This window comes from Manis pentadactyla, chromosome 9, assembly GCF_030020395.1.
Source record: "Manis pentadactyla isolate mManPen7 chromosome 9, mManPen7.hap1, whole genome shotgun sequence".
NCBI lineage: Eukaryota > Metazoa > Chordata > Mammalia > Pholidota > Manidae > Manis > Manis pentadactyla.
In genome coordinates, this window is record NC_080027.1 from 60,024,134 (window position 1) to 60,044,771 (window position 20,638).

Here is a 20,638-nt window from a genome sequence, read left to right on the forward strand (position 1 = left end):
TAGCGTATTGAAAAGCAAAAAGAAAGCATTTGAATTGAAAGTGTTTCTCACACTGACAGATGCAAATGCTTTCAAATGAAGGTTAAGATAGTTTGACAACATTTTGATTTATTAGTATACCAACATTATACAAAATTATGCTTCTGCCTCTTCACCTAAATACAGTGATTTCTGTTTTTCTCTGGCTTTCTGAAATTCAGCAACATTGAACATAATTTTTGCATTGTTATCTCTGTAGTTCATAAATAATTTTGCATTCTACTTTCCTCCAGAGAGAATTATTTTGTATTTACTTTCCCATATTTCATGACTTGCATATTTATCACTCTTAATGACTGTAGTAAATTCTATCAGGCTGATCTACTATAACTTACACATTTCTCTTTTGTTGTAAATTTGGCTTGTTTCTAGTTTTTCACTAATATTAGAAAAAACTGAAAGTATATAGCAGCTTCTTGTGTTAAAGCAGTTTTGGCAGATTGTTTCATCTAAAATGGTTCATTCTAACATGTAAAAAGGTTACATTCCTGTGCAGAAGACACAGACTGTCTATTTGGGGGGGAACTTTTTTCTGTTTTGAGCCTCCATTTCTAATGGAAAATAATTAGTAGGAAGGACATGATCTATTTAGAGCTTTCTCTGTTCAAAACCTTAAATGTATTGTCAGGAAAGAGCATCTTTCTGGTGGGGAATAGGAGAGTCATGGACGATGCCGCTGAAATAGAAGCTGCGGCGTGACAGCTCCCAGCTGCAACATCTCACACTCATTCACTTGACTTGATGTAACTGGACGGTCTTTCAGTTTGTTCCTTCTGAGAACCGCTGGGGGACCACCTCACCCTCTGGCAAGAGGCAGTCAGCCACATCCCAGCAGAGAGGACCGACTAGATGCTAGACTCTGCCGCTGACCCGGGGATGACTCCTCCTGCAGCTGCTCTGAGCAAGGACTGGGGAACGCAGGGGAAGGGCAGGGCTGTCAGATGGTGGAATTGAACAGTGGGTCCCCATATGTCACGCCACCCAGAATCCTCTGAGCATCTAAAGGCGAGTTCAGTTGTTAGGCCAGCTCCTCCTTCCACTTCTGAGCACTAGGTGGTGGGAGGTTCCTGGCAGGGGTGAGCGGGAAGTCAGAGATCAGCTGGTGGTAGCAGGGACTATTTCTAAAGGGAGCGCAAAGCAACATTGGGACTGACTGGGGCTCGGTAGGGCAGGACAGTCGAGACAATCCAATTGTTCAGTAGGTTCTCTAGGTACCTTCAAAGATCTTGCGGTGTTTCCACTTCTGTATTAGCTATTTGTCTTCATATATCATATGAAGATTTTCTCCATGTTTAGAATTTTATCTTTACTCCACGAGGGCAGAACTTGGTTTATTGCTTTATCTCCTGTTGCCTTGTGTGGGGCTTAGAGCATAAAAAGTGCTCAAAAATATTTGTTCATTGGATGATTTCATTTACTTGATATTGTAAGCCAATCAGGTAGGCAGCTGTTCTTCAGTTGTTTAAAGGGCTATAGGAGGTTACCATAGAAATGACTAACAGCTAATAAGCCAAAGCTGGAGAGTGGTAGTAAGGAGGAGAGTGCATGGGCTCTGCAGCCAGGCAGATGGGATGCTCAGCTTCACTGCTTGTTGCCTGTCTTCACTTGGTCGACCATCCACATTCTCTGAACCTCAGCTTTCTCACCTGTAACATGGGTAAAACCACCTTACTCACAGAGTAAGTGTAAACACATTTAAAAACTTTATCCTTTTCTTCCTTCCCCTGCAAAAAGGGTAAAGAGGCAGAGCCAGGAGGAGCCCAGAAAATGTATCCAAGGGTTGTCAATAGATCTCTATTCATATCACTCACGACCTAAAACATGCCACATGTTGCCTCCATCTCTCCATACTAGGAGCTAACACCACAGCTGCTTCAAACAACATGTGTGCCTGTTGATTCTGTGTGAGCCTTTTTGTTAGTAACTCTGTTCTTTTCTCCTACAGGATTTATGAACGTGTGATAGACCCTCCAGAGACCAACCTTCCCCCAGGAAGCAATTTATGGCTTGGTCAGCGCAACCAAAAGCACGGCTTATTCAAAGTGAGCACTACTTCCTACTTTTGCCACATGCTTTTTTATGTGTTTGACCGGAATTAAATTGTTTAATTGTCTAAAGAATTCTATGAAGTAGGTGCTTTGAAACTACTAGAGAGTTAAGTGACTTGCCCAAGTTCACATGGTGTACTCCCAGGTATAGATGATGTAGAAGGTAAATGACCCTTAAAATGTTTCATATTTACCTAATTCTAGGAAAATTAAGACAATTTTCAAATTGGTTTCCATTCTGAGTCTATTAGTTCAGTTAACATAAGGGTAGATGTCTACACACATAGTAGACAATGAATCTCAGCTTCTTTGAGCTTTGGTTTTCTTGACTATGAAGAGGATAATAACCACATTATTATATTCCATACAAATGGGATACAGCAATAACATGAGTTGAAGAAGTTAAAAACATCATGAAATTTTAAGATAGTCTTATTCTTCAATAGAATGGCAGAATTTTGCTTCTGGCAATATGGTAGACTAGGTATTTTTTAAATCCTCCTCTTTGAAAGTGTCTAAGTGCTGGGTAAAACAGAACAAAATCTTTTAAGATTCATCATTGTACTTAAAAGAAGGGAGATCCTTAGAGGCCAAATATGTGGAGGGAAGTGAAAACCAGAGGGATATTTGCCAACACCAGGAACTTAGAGACTAAAATTTATTCCAGCTTTATTGAGATATGTTTGACATATAACATTGTATCAGTTTAAGGTGTACAATGGTTTGATACGATACATTTGTGTATTGCAAATGATTACTACCATAGCGTGAGATAACACTTCCATCGCTTCATATAATTTCCATTTCTTTTTTGTTAGAACATTTAAAACCTATTCTTAGCCAATATTAAGCATATAATACAGTATTATTAACTGTAATCACCATGCTGTACATTAGATTCCCATAACTTATTAGTATGATAACTGGAAGTTTGTATTCTTTGACTAACATCTCCCAATTTCCCCTTATCCCAAACTTCTGGCAACCAACATTCTATACTCTATCTCCATGAGTTTGGCATTTTTAGATTCTACAAAAAAATGATATCATGCAGTATTTGTCTCTGCCTTACTTCTCATAACGGCCTCGAGGTCCATCCGTGTTGTCACAAATGGCAGGACTACTTTTCTCATGGCCTTATAAGATTCTGTTGTTTGTACATGCCACGTCTTTATTCATCTGTTGACAGACATTTAAGTTGCTTCCATATCTTGGCTATTATAAATAATGATACAGTGAACTTGGGGGTAAAGGTATCTCTTTGATGTAATGATTTTGGATATACAGTTGACCCTTCAACACAGGTTTCAAGTGTGTAGGTCCACTTACATGTGGATGTTTTTCAATGTAACACTACTATTAGCTGTATTTTCTCTTCCTTATGATTTTCTTAATGACATTTTCTTTTCTGTAGCTTGCTTTATTTTAAGACTACAGTGTATGATACATATAACATAAAAAGTATGTTCATTGTTATCAGTGAGTCATCCAGTCAATAGTAGGCAATTAGTGGGTAAGTTTTTGGGGAGTCAAAAGTTATACATGGATTTTCAACTGTGCAAGTTGTCAGTGCACTTAACCCCTTGTTGTTCTAGGGCCAAATGCATACCCAGCATAACAGTGAATCCACCCACATGTGGAATTACTAGATCATATGTAGTTCTACTCTTAATTTTTTGAGGAACCTCCATACTGCTTTCCATAGTGGAATCACTAAGTTACATTCCTACCAATAGTGCACAAGGGTTGGGTTTGCTCCACATCCTGGCCAGTACTTGTTACCTCTTAATTTTTGAAAATAGCTATTTTAATAGAGGCATGAGGTCATACCATTGTGGTTTTGATTTGTATTTACCTTATGGCTAGGGATATTGAACACCTTTTTATGTACCTAATGGCCATTTGCATGTTGTCTTTGGAAAAACGTTTATTCAGTTCATCTGCCTATTTTTAAATTAGATTTTTTTTCTTTTTTCTATTGCATTGTGAATTCTTTATGTATTTTGGATATTAACCCCTTATCAGCCAGATTTTTTACTTGAAAATATTTTCTTGTATTCCTTAATGTGCCTTCTCACTTAGTGATCAATTCTTTTGCTGTGAAGAAAGAAGCTTTTTAGTTTGCAGACTCACTTGCTAATTTTCCTTTTGTTGCTGTGGTTTTGGTGTTATATCTAAAAATTGTCATCAAGATCAATGTCAAGGAGCTTTTTTCCCTCTGTTTTCTTCTAGGAATTTTATGGTTCCAGGTCTTGTGTTTAAGTTTTAATCCATTTTAAGTTAATTTTTCTGAGTGGTAAGATAGGGCTCCAACCTCATTCTTCTGAATGTGGTTATCCAGATTTCCCGCCATTTGTTGAAGAGACTGTTCTTTCCCTGTGGAATATTCCTGGATCCCTTGTCAAACACTAGTTGACTGTATATGCAAGCATTAATTTTTTGGGTTTTGATTCTATTCCACTGGTTTGTCTGTTTTCATGCCAGTATCACACTGTTTTGAGTACTCTAGCATTGTAGGTTAGTTTGAAATAGAAGTGTGATGCTTCCCGCTTCTGTCTTCTCAGGGTAACTGGCTACTTGCGGTCTTCTGTGGTTCCATGCAAATTTCAGGAGTACTTTTATCTATTTCAGTGAAAAGTGCCTTTCAAATTTTGATAGGGTTGCTCTGAATATCTAAATGGTTTATAGAATAGATATTATTGTGAAGTTGATTTTTCTAATCCATGAACATGAGATATCTTTGTGTTTGTGTCCTCTTCAACTTTTTCATCAAAGTCATAATTCTCAGTGTATAAATCTTTTACCACCTTGGCTAAATTCATTTCTAAGTATTTTATTTTTTGTTATACTATTGTGAATTGGATTGTTTTCTTTATTTCTTTGTCAGATAGCTTGTTTTTAGTGTATACAAATGAAGCTGATGTTTATATATTGACTTTTTATCCTGCAGCTTTGCTGACTTTGTTGATTAATTCTAAGAGTTTTTTGGTGGACAGTTAGGATTTTCTAGATGTAAGACCATATGATCTGCAAACAAAGACAGTTTTATTTCTTCCTTTCAATTTGGATGCCTTTTATTTCTTTTTCTTGGTAGATTGCTCTGGCTAGGACTTCAAGTACTGTGTTGAATAGGAGTAGTGACAGTGGGTGCTCTTGTCTTGATCTTAGAGGAAAGCTTTTAACCTTTCACTATTGAGTCTGATGTTAACTGTGAGCTTGTCATATATGTGTTTACCATGTTGAAGTATGTTCTGTTTGTGCCTAATTTGTTGAATGTTTTTGTCATGAAAAGATGTATTTTGTCAGATGAATTTTTTGCATCTATTTAGATGGTCATATGATTTTTGCCTTTCATTTTATAATGTGGTATATCACATTTGTAGATTTGCATGTGTTAAACCACCCTTGCATCCAGGGATAAATCCTGGTTGATCATTCTGTATGATCCTTCAATGTGCTCTTGAATTCAGTTTGCTCATATTTTTGTGGAAATTTTTTTCATCTATATTCATCAGGGTTATTGACCTGTATTTCTTATAGTGTTCTTACATGGTTTTGGTATCAGGATAAATACTAGCCTTATAAAATTTGGGAGTGTTCCTTTACAGTTTTTTGGAAGAGTTTGATAAAAATTGGTATTAATTCTTTAAATGTTTGGTAGAATTTGCCAATGAAACCACCTGGTCCTGGATTTTTCTTTCCTTTTCCTTTCAAAAAATTATGGTATGATTTATGTATAATAAAATTCACCCCTTTAAATGTAAAATTCTATGAATGTTGGAAAATCTTTACAGTTATGTAACAACCATAGTCAAGATAAACAATCATTCTCTAACTTCCAAAAATTCCCCTGTGTTGCTCTTTATTTCTCTTGCACTCATCCTGAACCTCTAGCAGCTACTGAGCTCTTGTCTGGCCCTATAGTCTTGCCTTTCCCAGAACGTTATATACATGGAACTATTTATATATGTATGTATGTTGAGATTCACTGATGTTGTTGTGTGTATCAGTGATTCATTCTTTTCTATTGTTGAGTAGTATTCCAATTCTTTAGTATGAATATACCACAATTTGATTATCCATTATTCAGTTCATGGACATTTAGGTTGTTTTTAGTTTTGGGCATTTATGAATAAAGTCACTTGGGACATTGGCATATAGATTTTTGTATGAATAAAAGTTTTCATTTCATTTGGGTTAATATGTAAGAATTGGATTGTGGGCACATAATTAAGGTTATGTTTAACCTTTTAAGAAAATGCCACTGTGTTTTCCAAAGTGGCTATTGTATTTTGCATTCCCACTAGCAATGTATATATGTCTCAGTTAGAGCTTTACATTTCAACAGTCTTTGTGAGATGTTGAGGAGTGGCTTAGATCTCATGAAAGATTGTGAGTTGGGGCAGGAACTTGTGAAATAAGGCCTTGACACAGAAGACTACACCTGTAGTGAAAGGGTAGGCAGAAATAGTCTACTATTTACCAAAGGGAAGTAACTGAGTAACTAGACTTTCTCTACCCTATTCTTATATAGGAAAAAAATTTACAGGCTTGAAGCCTTGATTTACTTTACCATGAAGCTTAAGAAACCATCTTAAAGTGGTCCTACATTGGGCACCTTGGGATTCCTGATGAAGAAAATACAAATTTTCTTTGGGGAATGTTGCCTTCAATGCAGACCTCACAGGATTCCCATAAATTAAATTCATGCAAATATGATTTTTTTAAGTCATCATGAGTGAAAATTGGAAGCAACAAAGTTCTGAATTAGCCCTCACAGGGCTGCAGAAATTATAATTTTAAGATAAAGAACAAAGAAATCCCTATGTTTAGAATATTGAAGGAAACAAAATAACAAATCAAAGAAAATGTGTGACTAGAGAGTATAAATATAGCCAGGGAGATTTGTATTAAAAAAGAACTTGTAGAAATGATAAATAGTCACTGAAGTGAAACTCAGTGAACCCACAAAACAGTTGATTAGATGCAAGTGGGGAGAATATTTGTGAAGTGGAAAATAGTGTCAAAGTATCTATCATAATTGTAGTGTAAAGATAGAGGAGAATGGGAAAAAGAGGTTCAAATGTAGAGAAAAAACATATATGTTAAAGTTAAATGTTTTATAAATGTGTTTAGCATGTGCATACATACACATATATTTGAAAATTCCAGAAGGCAATAGAAGAAAGAAGTTATGGGTCCTATTAGAATAGCGTTGGCTTAGAATTTTCTAAAATCAATAAATGACATCAATTCTCATTACAGGAAACACAATGAAATCAAAGCATATGTTAGCTATTGCTGTCTAACAAGTCACTTACAAAACTTAGAAGCGTAAACCTTAGCCATTTTATCTCAGTCACAATTCTTTGGGTTAATTGGATGACTTTTCTCATCTGGCTGGGCTATGCTGTTACCTGCTGGGCTCTCCTGTGTGTCTGTGGTCGTTTGGCAGATCAGCAGGTGGTAGGATGATCTAAGATGGCCTCTTCACACCTATGGTTGTAGGCTGGCTGTTGACCGTTTACCTCAGTTTTCCTCCCTATAGTCCCTCACCCTTTGGAGGCCTAGTTTAGTCTTATCCACATGGCAGTCTTGAGAGTCCAAGTGTAAGAAGAGAGCAAACCCTAGTGTACTGGTGCTTTTCAAGGCTGTGTTTGTTTAATCACATTTACTAATATTTTGTTACCCAGAGCAAGTCATTTGATCAAATCCAGAGTCAAGGAGTGAAGGAATAGATTCCATTCCTTGAAGAACTATTCTGTACTATCACATTGCAAGGATATGGATGTAATGAGGGGAATAATTTTTGACCATTTTAATAATCTTTTAAACAAATCATGATAAATGAAAGACAGCTACTCCTAGAGGTCTTAGCAGAATAGCAGAACACCAAAGACAGAGAAGATCTTAAAAGTAGCCAGTGAGAAAAGGCAAATTTTCAACAAAAGAGTAACGTAGATTGAACAGCTAGCTTTTAAACAGTAGAAAAACAGAAGTCAGAGGATAATGTTTTCAAAGTTTTGAGAAAATAACTCCCAAATGTAATAGCATATACTCAGCTTAATTATCATTTGAGAATGAGTATGAAATAATTTATAGACAAAACTCTATTTATGACCAATAGATCTTGGTTAAAGAAACTTTCCAGAAGAAATGCATAAAATTCAAGAACTGACAAACAAGTTAACTGTTGAGAGTATGCACACAGCAAAATTATTATTGTTTGATTAAAAAACAATGCCTAATTTTGTGGGAAAAAACTACTAAGAATGGACAGTGAAAAATGGTAATGATGGTGATCTTATTTAAAGGGTTCTAAGGCCTTGCTTTGGCCAGAAAATGAATAGAGAGAAATTATTTGCAGACTTTAAGTTTGCATGTTAAAAATTTAAACCAACCCCAAAATAATAGAAAGTGTTTAACTCCTAATTTTATGAGAGAGAGAGAGGGGATTTCTTACAAAGTTCTATCAACCCAAAATAAGGCAACAAGAGGAAAAAATGTTCAGTGTAAGATAGTGAATATTGTGAACTGGAATTATATCTACTATCAAAGTGAAATATACTTAGTGGTTAACAGAGTTTTACATTGGATCCCTAAAACTCAAAACCAAAAATGAGGACTAATAAATGCTGATAGTGAAGTGGTGACCTTAAAAGAAAAGAGAAATAGGCCAAACTAAATGTGAGAAAGCTTGTAGAAGCTCTGGCATAATCAAACTTCAAGGCCTTCAAATTTACCACAATGATAAATAATTCTAAAGATGCATACACCTAATATATAACCTGAAAATACACATTGAGGCATTACAGAATGCTGGAGAAGTATGGTCTTCTCACCACGGGGTATTTGTCAACTGAACAACTTAATCTTAACCTCTATTTCATGCTGTTTGCAAGATCAGTTCTAGGGGATTATAGGTCTAAATCTGAAAGGTAAAACAGTAAAGTTTAAAAAGACAGCACAGAAAAATATCTTTATGACTTTGATGTAGGAAAAACATTTTTCAAATAAGACATAAAAGTAATAATCACAAAGAAAATGGTTGTTATACTGGAATATATTAAAATTTGGAACTTGTTTTCAAAATACATGACTAAGGGTAAAAGGGGCATGCCATGAAATAGGAGCAGCTGTGCAAAGTAGTTATAGTCCACAAAGGCAGAAAAGGCAGAAATTTAATGAGTATCCAACTTAAGATGTTAGAAAATAAAATCAGGATAAATCCAAAGGAACTCAGAGGCATGAAAAAATAAGCATGTAAGGACAGCAGTTCATAAAATAATGAGTAGGATACAACAGCAAGGGAAAAGCCAAAAGTTGGCCATTGAAAAGACAAGTTTGGAACTTTGAGCAAGAAAAAACCAGAGAAAGCATAAAAAAACAGTAATAAAAATACATAAAAACATTGCAAAAATTTAAATCGTAGTAATTAACAATTTTATGCTAATAAAATGGAAAATTAGAGTAAAACAGACAATTTCCAAAAATATGTAAATTATAAAAATGTATTTAAGAAATGAATAATCCAGGAAGTCTTAAAGTCAAAGTATCATACAGAACTCATGATTCGGTCTATTGTTTCCCTTAGCTTTTGAAGCATAGCAAACCAACTCAAAGCTTAATGGCTTGAAACAGCAACCATTTATTTAGCTCATTATTTTGTGAGTTGGCAACTTGGGCTGGGCTTATCTGAACGGTTTTTCTATTCTGTGGGGGGTTAAGCAGGTTTAAAAACAATACCTCATGTGTCTATGATCAGCTGCTAGGTTTTCTGGGAGTTGCCTACTAGATTGGCCTCAGCTGGGGTGGCTCTTCTCTGCTTCATGTCATCTCTCATTTTCTAGCTTTCCAGCCCAACTTCTTTATATCATAACTGATCAGGGTTTCTAGAGCTATAGCAGAAGTGTGCACAGCCTTTTGAAGACTATGGTTGACACTTGCACATTGTTATTTTTGCTGTGTTATACTGGCCAAAGCATATTATAAGGCTAGATTCAAGGGTGTGGTAAATGGACTCCACCTCTTGATATGATAACAAATTATCATTCGTAGGTAGCAATCCAGCAAGGAGCAAAGGATTGTAATCATTGTTGCAATCTACTATATCTCTCCTCCAAATAACCACTGAGTTCAGACAGTTTTACAGGGGAGTTCTACCACACCCACGGAAAAAACTCCCATCTTATATGAGCTGACAGAATAGAATGCAGAGGCTGGAAAGAGACTCTTCCACTATATGTGAAAACTTGGAGCCTTGATACTTAATGGAATGGGCATTCCTGATCAGTGGGGAAAGAGTGTATTCACCAATAAATGGTTAGAAAATTCGGTTACTTAAATATTTCATATATATTGATGTAATTGATTTTTGTGTATAGTGTCAGGAAAAACTTCAAATATGTATTTGGACACCATACACCATACAAAAATCAACTTCATTTAGAATTGAATTAAATACCTAAATGTGAAAGCAAACCTTTGAAAGTTTTAGTAGACAACATAGGAGCATATCCATGATTTCAGGGTAGAGAAGAATTCAAGATTATAAATTGTAAGCATTTGACAAAATTCAACATCCATTCATGATAAAAACTCTCAACAAAATGTGTATAGAGGGCAAGTACCTCAACATAATAAAGGCCATATATGACAAACCCACAGCCAACATTATACTTAACAGTGAGAAACTGAAAGCTTTTCTTTTAAGATTGGAAACAAGACAAGGATGGCCATTCTTCCCACTTCTACTCAACATAGTACTGGAGGTCCTAGCCATGGCAATCAGACAACACAAAGAAATAAAAGACATCCAGATTGGCAAGGAAGAAGTTAAACTGTCCCTGTTTCAGATGACATGATATTGTCATAAAAATCCCTGAAGACTCCACTCCAAAACTACTAGATCTAATATCTGAATTCAGCAAAATTGCAGGATACAAAATTAATACACAGAAATCTGTGGAATTCCTATACACTAACAATGAACTAGCAGAGAGAGAAATTAGGAAAACAATTCCATTCACAGTTGCATCAAAAAGAATAAAATACCTAGGACCTAGGAATAAACCTAACCAAGGAAGTGAAAGACCTATACTCTGAAAACTATATGACACTCATGAGAGAAATTAAAGAAGATACCAATAAATGGAAACACATCCCATGCTCATGGATAGGAAGAATTAATATTGTCAAAATGGCCATCCTTCCTAAAGCAATCTACAGATTCAGTGCAATTCCTATCAAAATACCAACAGCATTCTATAACAAACTAGAGAAAATCATTCTAAAATTCATATGGAACCACAAAAGACCCCAAATAGCCAAAGCAATCCTGAGAAGGAAGAATAAAGCTGGGAGGATTATGCTCCCTGACTTCAAGCTCTGCTACAAAGCCACAGTAATCAAGAAAACTTGGTTCTGGCACAAGAACAGACCCATAGACTGATGGAACAGACTAGAGAGCCCTGATATAAACCCAACCATATATGGTCAATTAATATATGATAAAGGAGCCATGGACATACAATGGAGAATTGACAGCATCTTCAACAGCTGGTGTTGGCAAAACTGGAGAGGTACATGCAAGAGAATGAAATTGGATTATTGTTTAACCCCATACACAAAAGTAAACTTGAAAATGGATCAAAGACCTGAATGTAAGTCATGAAACCATAAAACTCTTAGAAGACAACATAGGCGAAAATCTTATGAATATAAGCATGAGCAACTTCTTCCTGAATGCATCTCCTTGAGCAAGGGAAACAAAAGCAAAAATTAACTCACGGGACTACATCAAACTAAAAAATTTCTGTACAGCAAAGGACACCATCAACAGAACAAAAAGGCATCCTACAGTATGGGAGAATATATTTGTAAATGCCTTATCCAACAAGGGGTTAACATCCAAAATACATAAAGAACTCACACACCTCAACACCCAAAAAGCAAATAACCCAATTAACAAATGTGTAGAGGATATGAAGAGACAGTTCTCCAAAGAAGAAATTCAGATGACCAACAGACACATGAAAAGATGCTCCACATCACTAATCATCAGGGAAATGCAAATTAAAGCCACAGTGAGATACCACCTCACACCAGAAAGGATGGCCAGCATCTAAAAGACTAAGAACAACAAATGCTGGCGAGCATGTGGAGAAAGGGGAACCCTCCTACACTGCTGGTGGGAATGTAAGCTAGTTCAACCATTGTGGAAAGCAATATGGAGGTTCCTCAAAAAACTAAAAATAGAAATACCATGTGACCCAGGAATCCCACTCCTTGGAATTTACCCAAAGAATACAACTTCTCAGATTCAAAGAGACATATGCACCCCTATGTTTATTGTAGCACTTTTAAAAATAGCCAAGATATGGAAGCAACCTAAGTGCCCATCAGTAGATGAATAGATAAAGAAGAGGTGGTACATATACACAATGGAATACTATTCAGCCATAAGAAAGAAACAAATCCTACCATTTGCAACAATATGGATGGAGCTGGAGGACATTATGCTCAGTGAAATAAGCTAGGTGGAGAAAGACAAGTGCCAAGTGATTTCCCTCATTTGTGGAGTCTAATAATGAAGCAAAACTGAAGGAACAAAATAGTAGCAGACTCAGAGACTTCAAGAAGGAACTAGTGGTTACCAAAGGGGAGGGGTGTGGGTGTGTGGGTGGGGAGGGAGGGAGAAGGGGATTGAAGGGTATTATGTTTAGTACACATGGTGTGGAGGATCACGGGGAAAACAGTGTAGCACAGAGAAGGCACATAGTGAATCTGTGGCATCTTACTACACTGATGGACAGTGACTGCACTGGGGTATGGGTGGGGACTTGATAATATGGGTAAATGTAGTAACCACATTGTGTTTTCATGTGCAAGCTTCGTAAGAGTGTGTATCAATAATACCTTAATAAAAAAAATTTAACGCCATTGAAGAAAATATTGATGAATGGATTTTATTTTATATTTTGAGTCTATCAAAGATATTGACAACTAGATCAGCAAAGAAATAGTATTCATTTAAGAAATGCTGTAGATAATAGATTCTCATAACTCAAGAAGAAATCAGGTAAAATACATGAAAAGGCAGTTCCCCAAAGTGGAGACATGAATAGCTGATGAATGTATTAAAAGGAATTAAATTTCAATGGTTATCTTGGAGAGGCAAATTAAAATCATTATGAGAGATACCATTTATTACCCATTAGCCTGGAAAAAATGAAAAAAAAATCTGACAATATTAAACATAGGAGAAGCAGTTGAGCCACTGTGAAACTTGAATTAGTAGAATCAATAAAGAAAACAATTAGGAGTTTTTTAATAAAATTAAAGGTGTCTGCACCTATGACACAAGAACCCAATTTCTATGCACATTGAAGAAATTCTTGGTCATGCCCCCAAGGAGATATGCACAATCATTATCATAGGAGCATTTCCTGTTTTAATTTCAGAAGCTTGGGGAAAAAAGTAATTTTCTATCAATAGAAGAATGCTTAAAAAATTGTAGTGAAATTATACAAGTAAGCATTAAAAACATTGAAATTGAATACAAATTGATGAATTGCAAATGTAACGAGTGAAAAAGCAAGTGGCAGGAGAGAAAAAAACAGTATTAAATATTTCTTGTTTAAAAATGCAAAACAATCCAATAAATTGCTTATTTGTATATGCACATATGTACAAAGATAACTATGGGAATGATAAGTGCTGAATTGTGATTAGTTCTGAGACAAAGGAGTGAAAATTTTCTTAAGGATGGGCACCCAAAAAATTTCAACTATAGTAATAATATTTTATTTCTTAAGCTGGGTGTTGCATTCAAAACTCTTTCCTGTATTTTGCTTACAACCCTTTGTAAACCATAAATATTCAAAATCATGTAATAATTTTTCAGGGTGATAATTTATATATGTGTTAGTATGTGTATATATACACTTATACTCATATAGGCATACATATACACACATACATGATTTTTCCATGCTCTCTGATTTACCATATTTCCAAGAATCAGAAATTTGACCAGATGTCTCAATTCCAAACTGACTAATATAATGCTGTTTTTTGTTTTGTAGTTCGTTTTTTCCTGGTAAAGCTGTACTTTTCTTGGGGGCTTTAGATGTGTCGTGAAGGGCAGTAACTGGTTTCCAACTCTGGAAAGACCGCAAAATCACAGGGGAAAACTTCACAGATCAAATTCCTGTGCCCACCTTGACTACTTGTTGAAAATCTGAACTGTAGGGTTTAGGAATTTGTATGTTTTTAAAGAACCTTGTTGATTTTGATCAAGTAGGTTTGAAGGCTCAAATTTGAGCATACGGACGTAGGTGATACATATTGATGGTCTAGATTAGAGTTTTGCCTTGGCCTCTAGAAGGATCCCACAAAATATAAGGTGTGTAATAATTATCTTCTGCTTTTGTGACTTTTTAGATTAGTGATTCTCCTACTTTTGAGTGCATCCAGATCTCCTAAAGGGCTTGTTAAAGCACAGCTAGCTGGATGTCTGCAAAGTGGTGGAATAGGCTCCTCTGAGCTTCTGCCCCTCCACAGAAACATTAAAAACAAGCAGAAACTGTACAAACTTTGTCAAAACTTTGGAGAACATTCTAAGGTTTGTAGCAGCCAAGTGAATTCTGAATCTAAAAAGCAACATCAAAAAAGTAGGAAAGCTTTGTGGCACTTTTCCTTGACCTTGATGCTGAGCAATCACAGCTCAGTGGCAGTCTGAAGATGTCAGTACATGTTCCCAGGGTGGGACAGTGGTTCTTGGTTATGGAGGAAGCAGTGCAAACATTATCTGCAAGTTATTTTGTACTTCTGTTCTATCTGGGACTACCCGAGGGACAGATGCAAGGCATTTGTATCTATTTTGCCTAACTCTGAACTCTTCCAGGCATTCCCTGAAAATATTGCAAAGCTACCAAATGTCCTGCAGCTACCTGTGGCAAAAGATTACAGTTGACACATAATAGACTACCCAAAGCTAGGAGGAAAGCTGGGGAGAGAGATTCTTTGGGCAATTAGGACATTCAAAAGCTTCTGTACATAGAAAACTACGTGCATGTCCAGAGCAAGATGCACGTTCAGAAAAGACCCCAAAATACCCAAAACTTTCACTTTGGGCTGATGTCCAGGATCAGTGCAAGCACGGCTAAGTGTTGAGGGAAGGCTGAAGCATATATATCTTTCTTCCTCCTCATCTCCCTCTTCTCTTGGCATTCAAGGAAATCTCTGTCTAAGCACTGTCTGAACACAAGCTCAGGAAGAGATTTCAGTGATGAGACACAACAAATGCAGTTTCTGCAAAAATATTTGGGAAAGTCATTAAACAAATGGACTACTGGAGCATTCAACAATAAAACAAAAACCCAGGGAGCCCTAGGGAAGGGAGAGAATCTGATTTCTAGAGTCATTACAATATTCAAATGGCCAGTGTTCAAATAAAATCATAAGACAAAACAAACAGGAAAATATTGCCATTCAAAGGAAACAAAATAAACAGAAGCTATCTCACACTTCAGACTTACTAGATAAGACTTGAAAGATTGTGTTAAATGTGCTCAAAGAGCCAGAGGAAAACACCAACAACTAAAGGAAGCCAGGAAGATTATAAATAAATGAGAATATCAATGAAGAGATGAAAATTATAAAAAGGAACCAAACAGATATTCTGTACCCAAGAAGTACAACTGAAATGAAAAATCTAGAGTTCTGCAGCAGAGTTGAGCAGGCTGAAGAAACAATTTTTAAACTTGAAGATAAGACAACTGAAATGAACCAGTCTGAGGAGCAGAAGGAAAAGTGAATGAAGTCGCAGTTCAAGGCACATGGATACAAGAAGGGAAATTAGTTTGAAATTATTTTGCCACATATTTTCTCACTGAAGCTTCTCTGTTTCCTCCTCAGTCTTACTACAGTTTGGAAGTACAGGTGGGGCTGGCTTCATGGGCAGCTGACCGGGGCAGTCCTTTAGGGTGCTGTACTTATGCACCTAGATTGGCTTAGTGTTCTGCTGTCGTCTTCTAGTTTTCAATAATTTTTGAACAAGTGACTCTGCAAATTTTGCAGCTGGTCCTGTGTATAATTTACATGGTGTTTACTATTTATTATTGGTTACTCTCCATAGATTTCAAACTTTACCAGGGTCAGAACTGTGTCTGTTTTATTTTGCAAGTGCTTAGAATAGTACCAGATACATAGTTGGCAGACATTATACACTTAAAATGAATGAATGCACAAGCTATGAATCTGTCTTATAAAGTGGCAAAGATCTCTCATTAAGATAATGTAGATTATGTAAGAATATATATTAAAACACATAGCACACAGTAGGTTTCCAACATGTATCCTTTCCCTTTCTTAGGTATTTAATGCTACCTATGTGCTTAGCACTATACTGTGGAAACATAGGCACTTGTCCTGCCTTTTTGGGATTTTTATTTCAGTTGGGAGTTTCTGATTAAGAGAGAGAACAGTCCTTTTCAGCCTTGCTTGATGAGTGTATAATTCTCTGTAGATATTAGGAGCTTATGGTTAAGAGCTCAAAAACCTGAAACAGCACCAAGGGTGTTCATAGAATTGGACAATCATCTTGCTGCAGAGGGACGTGGAGGAGAGTATCAATGATTATTAAATGCTTTCTGTGTTTTAGACCTTGTATAGCCCTACATCTGTTATCTTGGCTAATTAGGTTTCACCTACAGAGAATCCCAGTAAGGTAGCTGTTAATATTCCTACTATGTAGATCAGGCAGTTGGGCTCTAAGATTAAGCAATTTGCTAGTTTCATATAGTTTCTAAGTAATGGAAATGGGATTTAAGCTTAGGCCTTTTTTACCTTGAAGCCTTCGTTCATTCAATAAATATTTTTTAGGGATTTGCTTACCATGTACTAGTCTTTGTTAGCTGGCAGACACATTTCATTTAGCCACCCCATGTTCCATGGAGGAGACATATCTTGTTTTTATTTTCCATGGCTCCAACCCAAAGGAACAGGTGGTTCCAGTGAGAAGCACCAGAAGCATGGTAATTCCACACAGCCTCTCCCTGGGGAGCATGTGATTTTCCTTGTTCCTCAGTAGGAGTAGCCTCATTGGATGGCTCTTACGAAGGGAACCTTTCAAAATTAATCTCTCTCTTAGAATCCTGTATGTCAGCCATTGCTTCTGGCATCCTTTGGTGAGGCAAGATGGCTGGGGTAGGGGAAATATGTCAGTGTCTCTTTACAGAAATTATCAATTCAGTGCTGCAAAAATCCGTGTAAGGAGGCAGCCACTTCTCAGGTCAGAGTCGGTACATCTTCAGGCTCTCAATATGTATCCTGTAGAAGCTGCTTCATGGGTCCAGGAACCACACCTACCTTAGTGCTTCAGATCTAAAAATGCTTATGATGTGTTGTTCTCAGGGTAAAATAACCTCATTTTCTTTTTTAAATATTAACATATTACTTCATAGACAAAGTAAATGCAAAAGCTCCTCACTCGTCAAACCTAAATTCCAGGCCCTGGTGCATCTTATGCACAGTGAAATCAAGGTTGGTTGAACAGAGGATGGGATCACTTGCTTGGCACCTGCCACATACACCTCCAGCATTATGTGATTCCTATCAGAGACACACAGCACCATCTGGGGATTTCTTTACTTCAAAGTGGCATCCATTTGAGAAAATTGCTGGCCAGTAGCGATAGGCTTACCTGAATCTTCTGATTGTAAGAGATTTTCATTATCAAGTTGGTTGACTACCACTCAATTTTCCTTTGATGCATTTTAAACTGGTCATGCTGTTACTAAGAACTAAACAAGCCTACGTGGATCACAGTGAGTTACAGGGTGCTTCATTGGTTGAGTTATTCTGACAGAATTTCCATCCCAAACCTTTTCACAGAGGCCAGGGTGTGTTCTCTCTGATTGCCTGGTGAATTTGGGTTTGAAACTACCTTTTCCTTACCTGGACATCACTGTCTTCTTAACAGCTGAACTGTCACTAGGAAGTGAAATTGATTATAATTTTTGTAATGCCACAGCTGTTGTTTTCTCCCTCAGCTGGTTCCCATAATTCAACAGATGGTAAACATATGTTTATAGGCACATAGAAAAAGAATTTATATCAGATTCCTCCCATTTCTATTTCTTATTTTCTCTTTCATGCAGAAAGTCAAAGTCACAGAATTGGGGAATCTTATACATTTGTAGATTAATATTTCTGTGCATAAAGATTTTGGAAACAGCAGGACCACTAATGATATGCTAATTAGCTGACAGTTTTTATTGATTGTAATGAAAGTTGACAAGTGTCTTTTCTTGGCTTTTTGCAAACTGGAATATTCTATTAACTGTCTTCAGGGCAGAAATACATAATTGGTTGCATTTTGAAAATCCTCCTTGTGAGTTTCCCACGTCTTACTTTTTGTGAGCCTGTTGCCAAAGCTTGGGTCCTTGCCAGTTTATAAACAGAACACGTCTTCATCCATATATTTACAAGCTTGGCATGAATCTCCCCACCCCCTCTTTCCCTTAAAAAGCAATTTGTTTCAGTGTTTTAGCATACCAAAAAAAATTTTTTTTCTCTAATGTAAACAGAGATCTGCAGGGACATAAGAGCTTTAAAAAAGAATTAGCATTTGTCTGGTGGCAAAGCGGCTTTCATTTGTATTTAGAAAGCTCTGAGTGGCAAAGGCCTTGACTAATCTTAGATATTCCATACATAAGAGGGCCCTAATGGCATAATTTTTCTTTTTTCTTTTTCTGCATCTTTCTGTATTTTTTACTGTGAAATGAGAAATGCTCTCAGAACAGTGGAGATCATGGGCATTAGTTCCCCAAACAAAAACCCATAATGTACAACCTCCCTGGTGTCAGTTTATTTTTCAGTGCCTGCAAGCTGAGTGCAGGAGGTAGAGGATGGCAACAGGTGGACGTAATAAAGGGAAAAAAATACCCATTTTTCTCCTTCTCATTTGTACTCATAGTAAAAGCAGATTAATTTGGGCTCTTCACCTTAGGGATTTATTCAGAGCCTTAAATCAGCTGAGGTTTAGCAGTGCACTTACAATGAGGAAGCAGATGGTTTTCCAAATTAATAGGGTAAATAAGATTACAAGGGGGGATATTAGGCTACCTAAAAGGACCTGTTTTCCAGCACTGAAAAACTGTGTTAGCCAACTGTTAACATCTAATGCAAATAATTTGTTATGTATGATTGATTAGTATCTGTCCATTCAAACAATTAAGATAGAACCTTGTTTTGATAACAGGGCCGTCTTACAGCAGCAACTCCTTAGCTCTTGTAACTATGAGACTTTCTCAAAGGAGATATGTTTCACTTACACCATATTGTAGCAGCCTGGCACTGGTTTTGGAGTCAGGAAACCTGTAGTTTATGACCTGGGATTAGGTGTCCTTTAGGAAAGCTATTGACAGTATTTAAAGCCTTAGGTTTTTTCATAGGTCAAATTGATGCCGGGGTTCTTGTTTGCAGAGTCGAAGAATGAACTTCATGAACAAAGCAGAAGATTTACAGAGAGTTTTATTCAGGGTGAAAGAAAGTTTTATTCAGAACAGAATAAGAGGAAGGATGGAACTCCCCACAAGCTGCAGCTTGGGGTCTCAGTGTCTAGGGTTTCATGCTTGCTGCAGTGGGAGTTCCCTATGGATTCAGACAGAATGCTAATTATATTTTAACCTATCTCTGTGAAGGTTTCCCGGATGCCCTATTGTAAACTAATGGTCCTACATGACTATGAGCAATGAGCTGTTCTATGTCACTGGGTCCGGGTGGGGAATATGTTGTTACATTGTTTCAGTCTCAAGCACCCTGTTTTTTTTTTTTTTTTTTTTTTTACATTCCTGAAGCCTCCGTAAGATTTTGTCCTTTTCCAAGGCCCACACTGTACTCTAACTGGGCAGGGGTCATGCTCTGCTGCCCTCCTATCTCAAAATGACTGGGTGATCTGGCTTGAGATCAGTAGTCATCATTAGGCATATCTAAATTGCCTCAGAATCTTTTGCAAAATACACATGACTGTCCTCTCCCAACTGCCTCTAAATTCTGATATATGCCCCTAATTAAAACACTAATATGATCTTCTGACAGCCCTGAAAATTTTGTTGTTCAACATTGTATAATTCATAGTTTTCAGGAATTTGATGCTTCTATACTAGTTATTGTTCCTAGTATGTGAAATATACTACATAGGAACTTCATGTGATTCTGAGATGAAAATGACTTTTGCCTTCATGGTGTTATAATCTAGTAATTCTGTTGGTTGCCATTCAGTTCCAGTTACTGAGATTTTACTTTATTCATGTGTAGGATTTGGATGTCATTTTCAACATCCTGAGCTGAGTAAGCCTTTTTTCTCCAAAAGAAACTACTTGATTGACAGTGTAGAGCAGGGTTTTTCAAAGTGGGGCCCTTCAACCTTTCATTAGAATCATTTGGGACAGCTTTTAAAAATAAAGATTGTTGGGCCCACTCCAACCCTACTGAAACAGAATCTGGGGGTTGACCCACTGATCTGAATGTTAAACAAGTACTCA

At 36.7% G+C, this 20,638-nt stretch overlaps 1 protein-coding gene across 2 annotated transcripts in view; it reads left to right on the forward strand.

The window, feature by feature from the left end:
- Positions 1–20,638, forward strand: part of NELL1 (neural EGFL like 1) — an 812,822-nt gene that overhangs the window by 157,707 nt on the left and 634,477 nt on the right. For both annotated transcript variants that reach the window (XM_036932730.2, XM_036932731.2), the window contains exon 5: positions 1,985–2,081. In XM_036932730.2, coding sequence (XP_036788625.2) covers positions 1,985–2,081 — 97 coding nt within the window. The remainder of the gene's footprint in view (positions 1–1,984; positions 2,082–20,638) is intronic.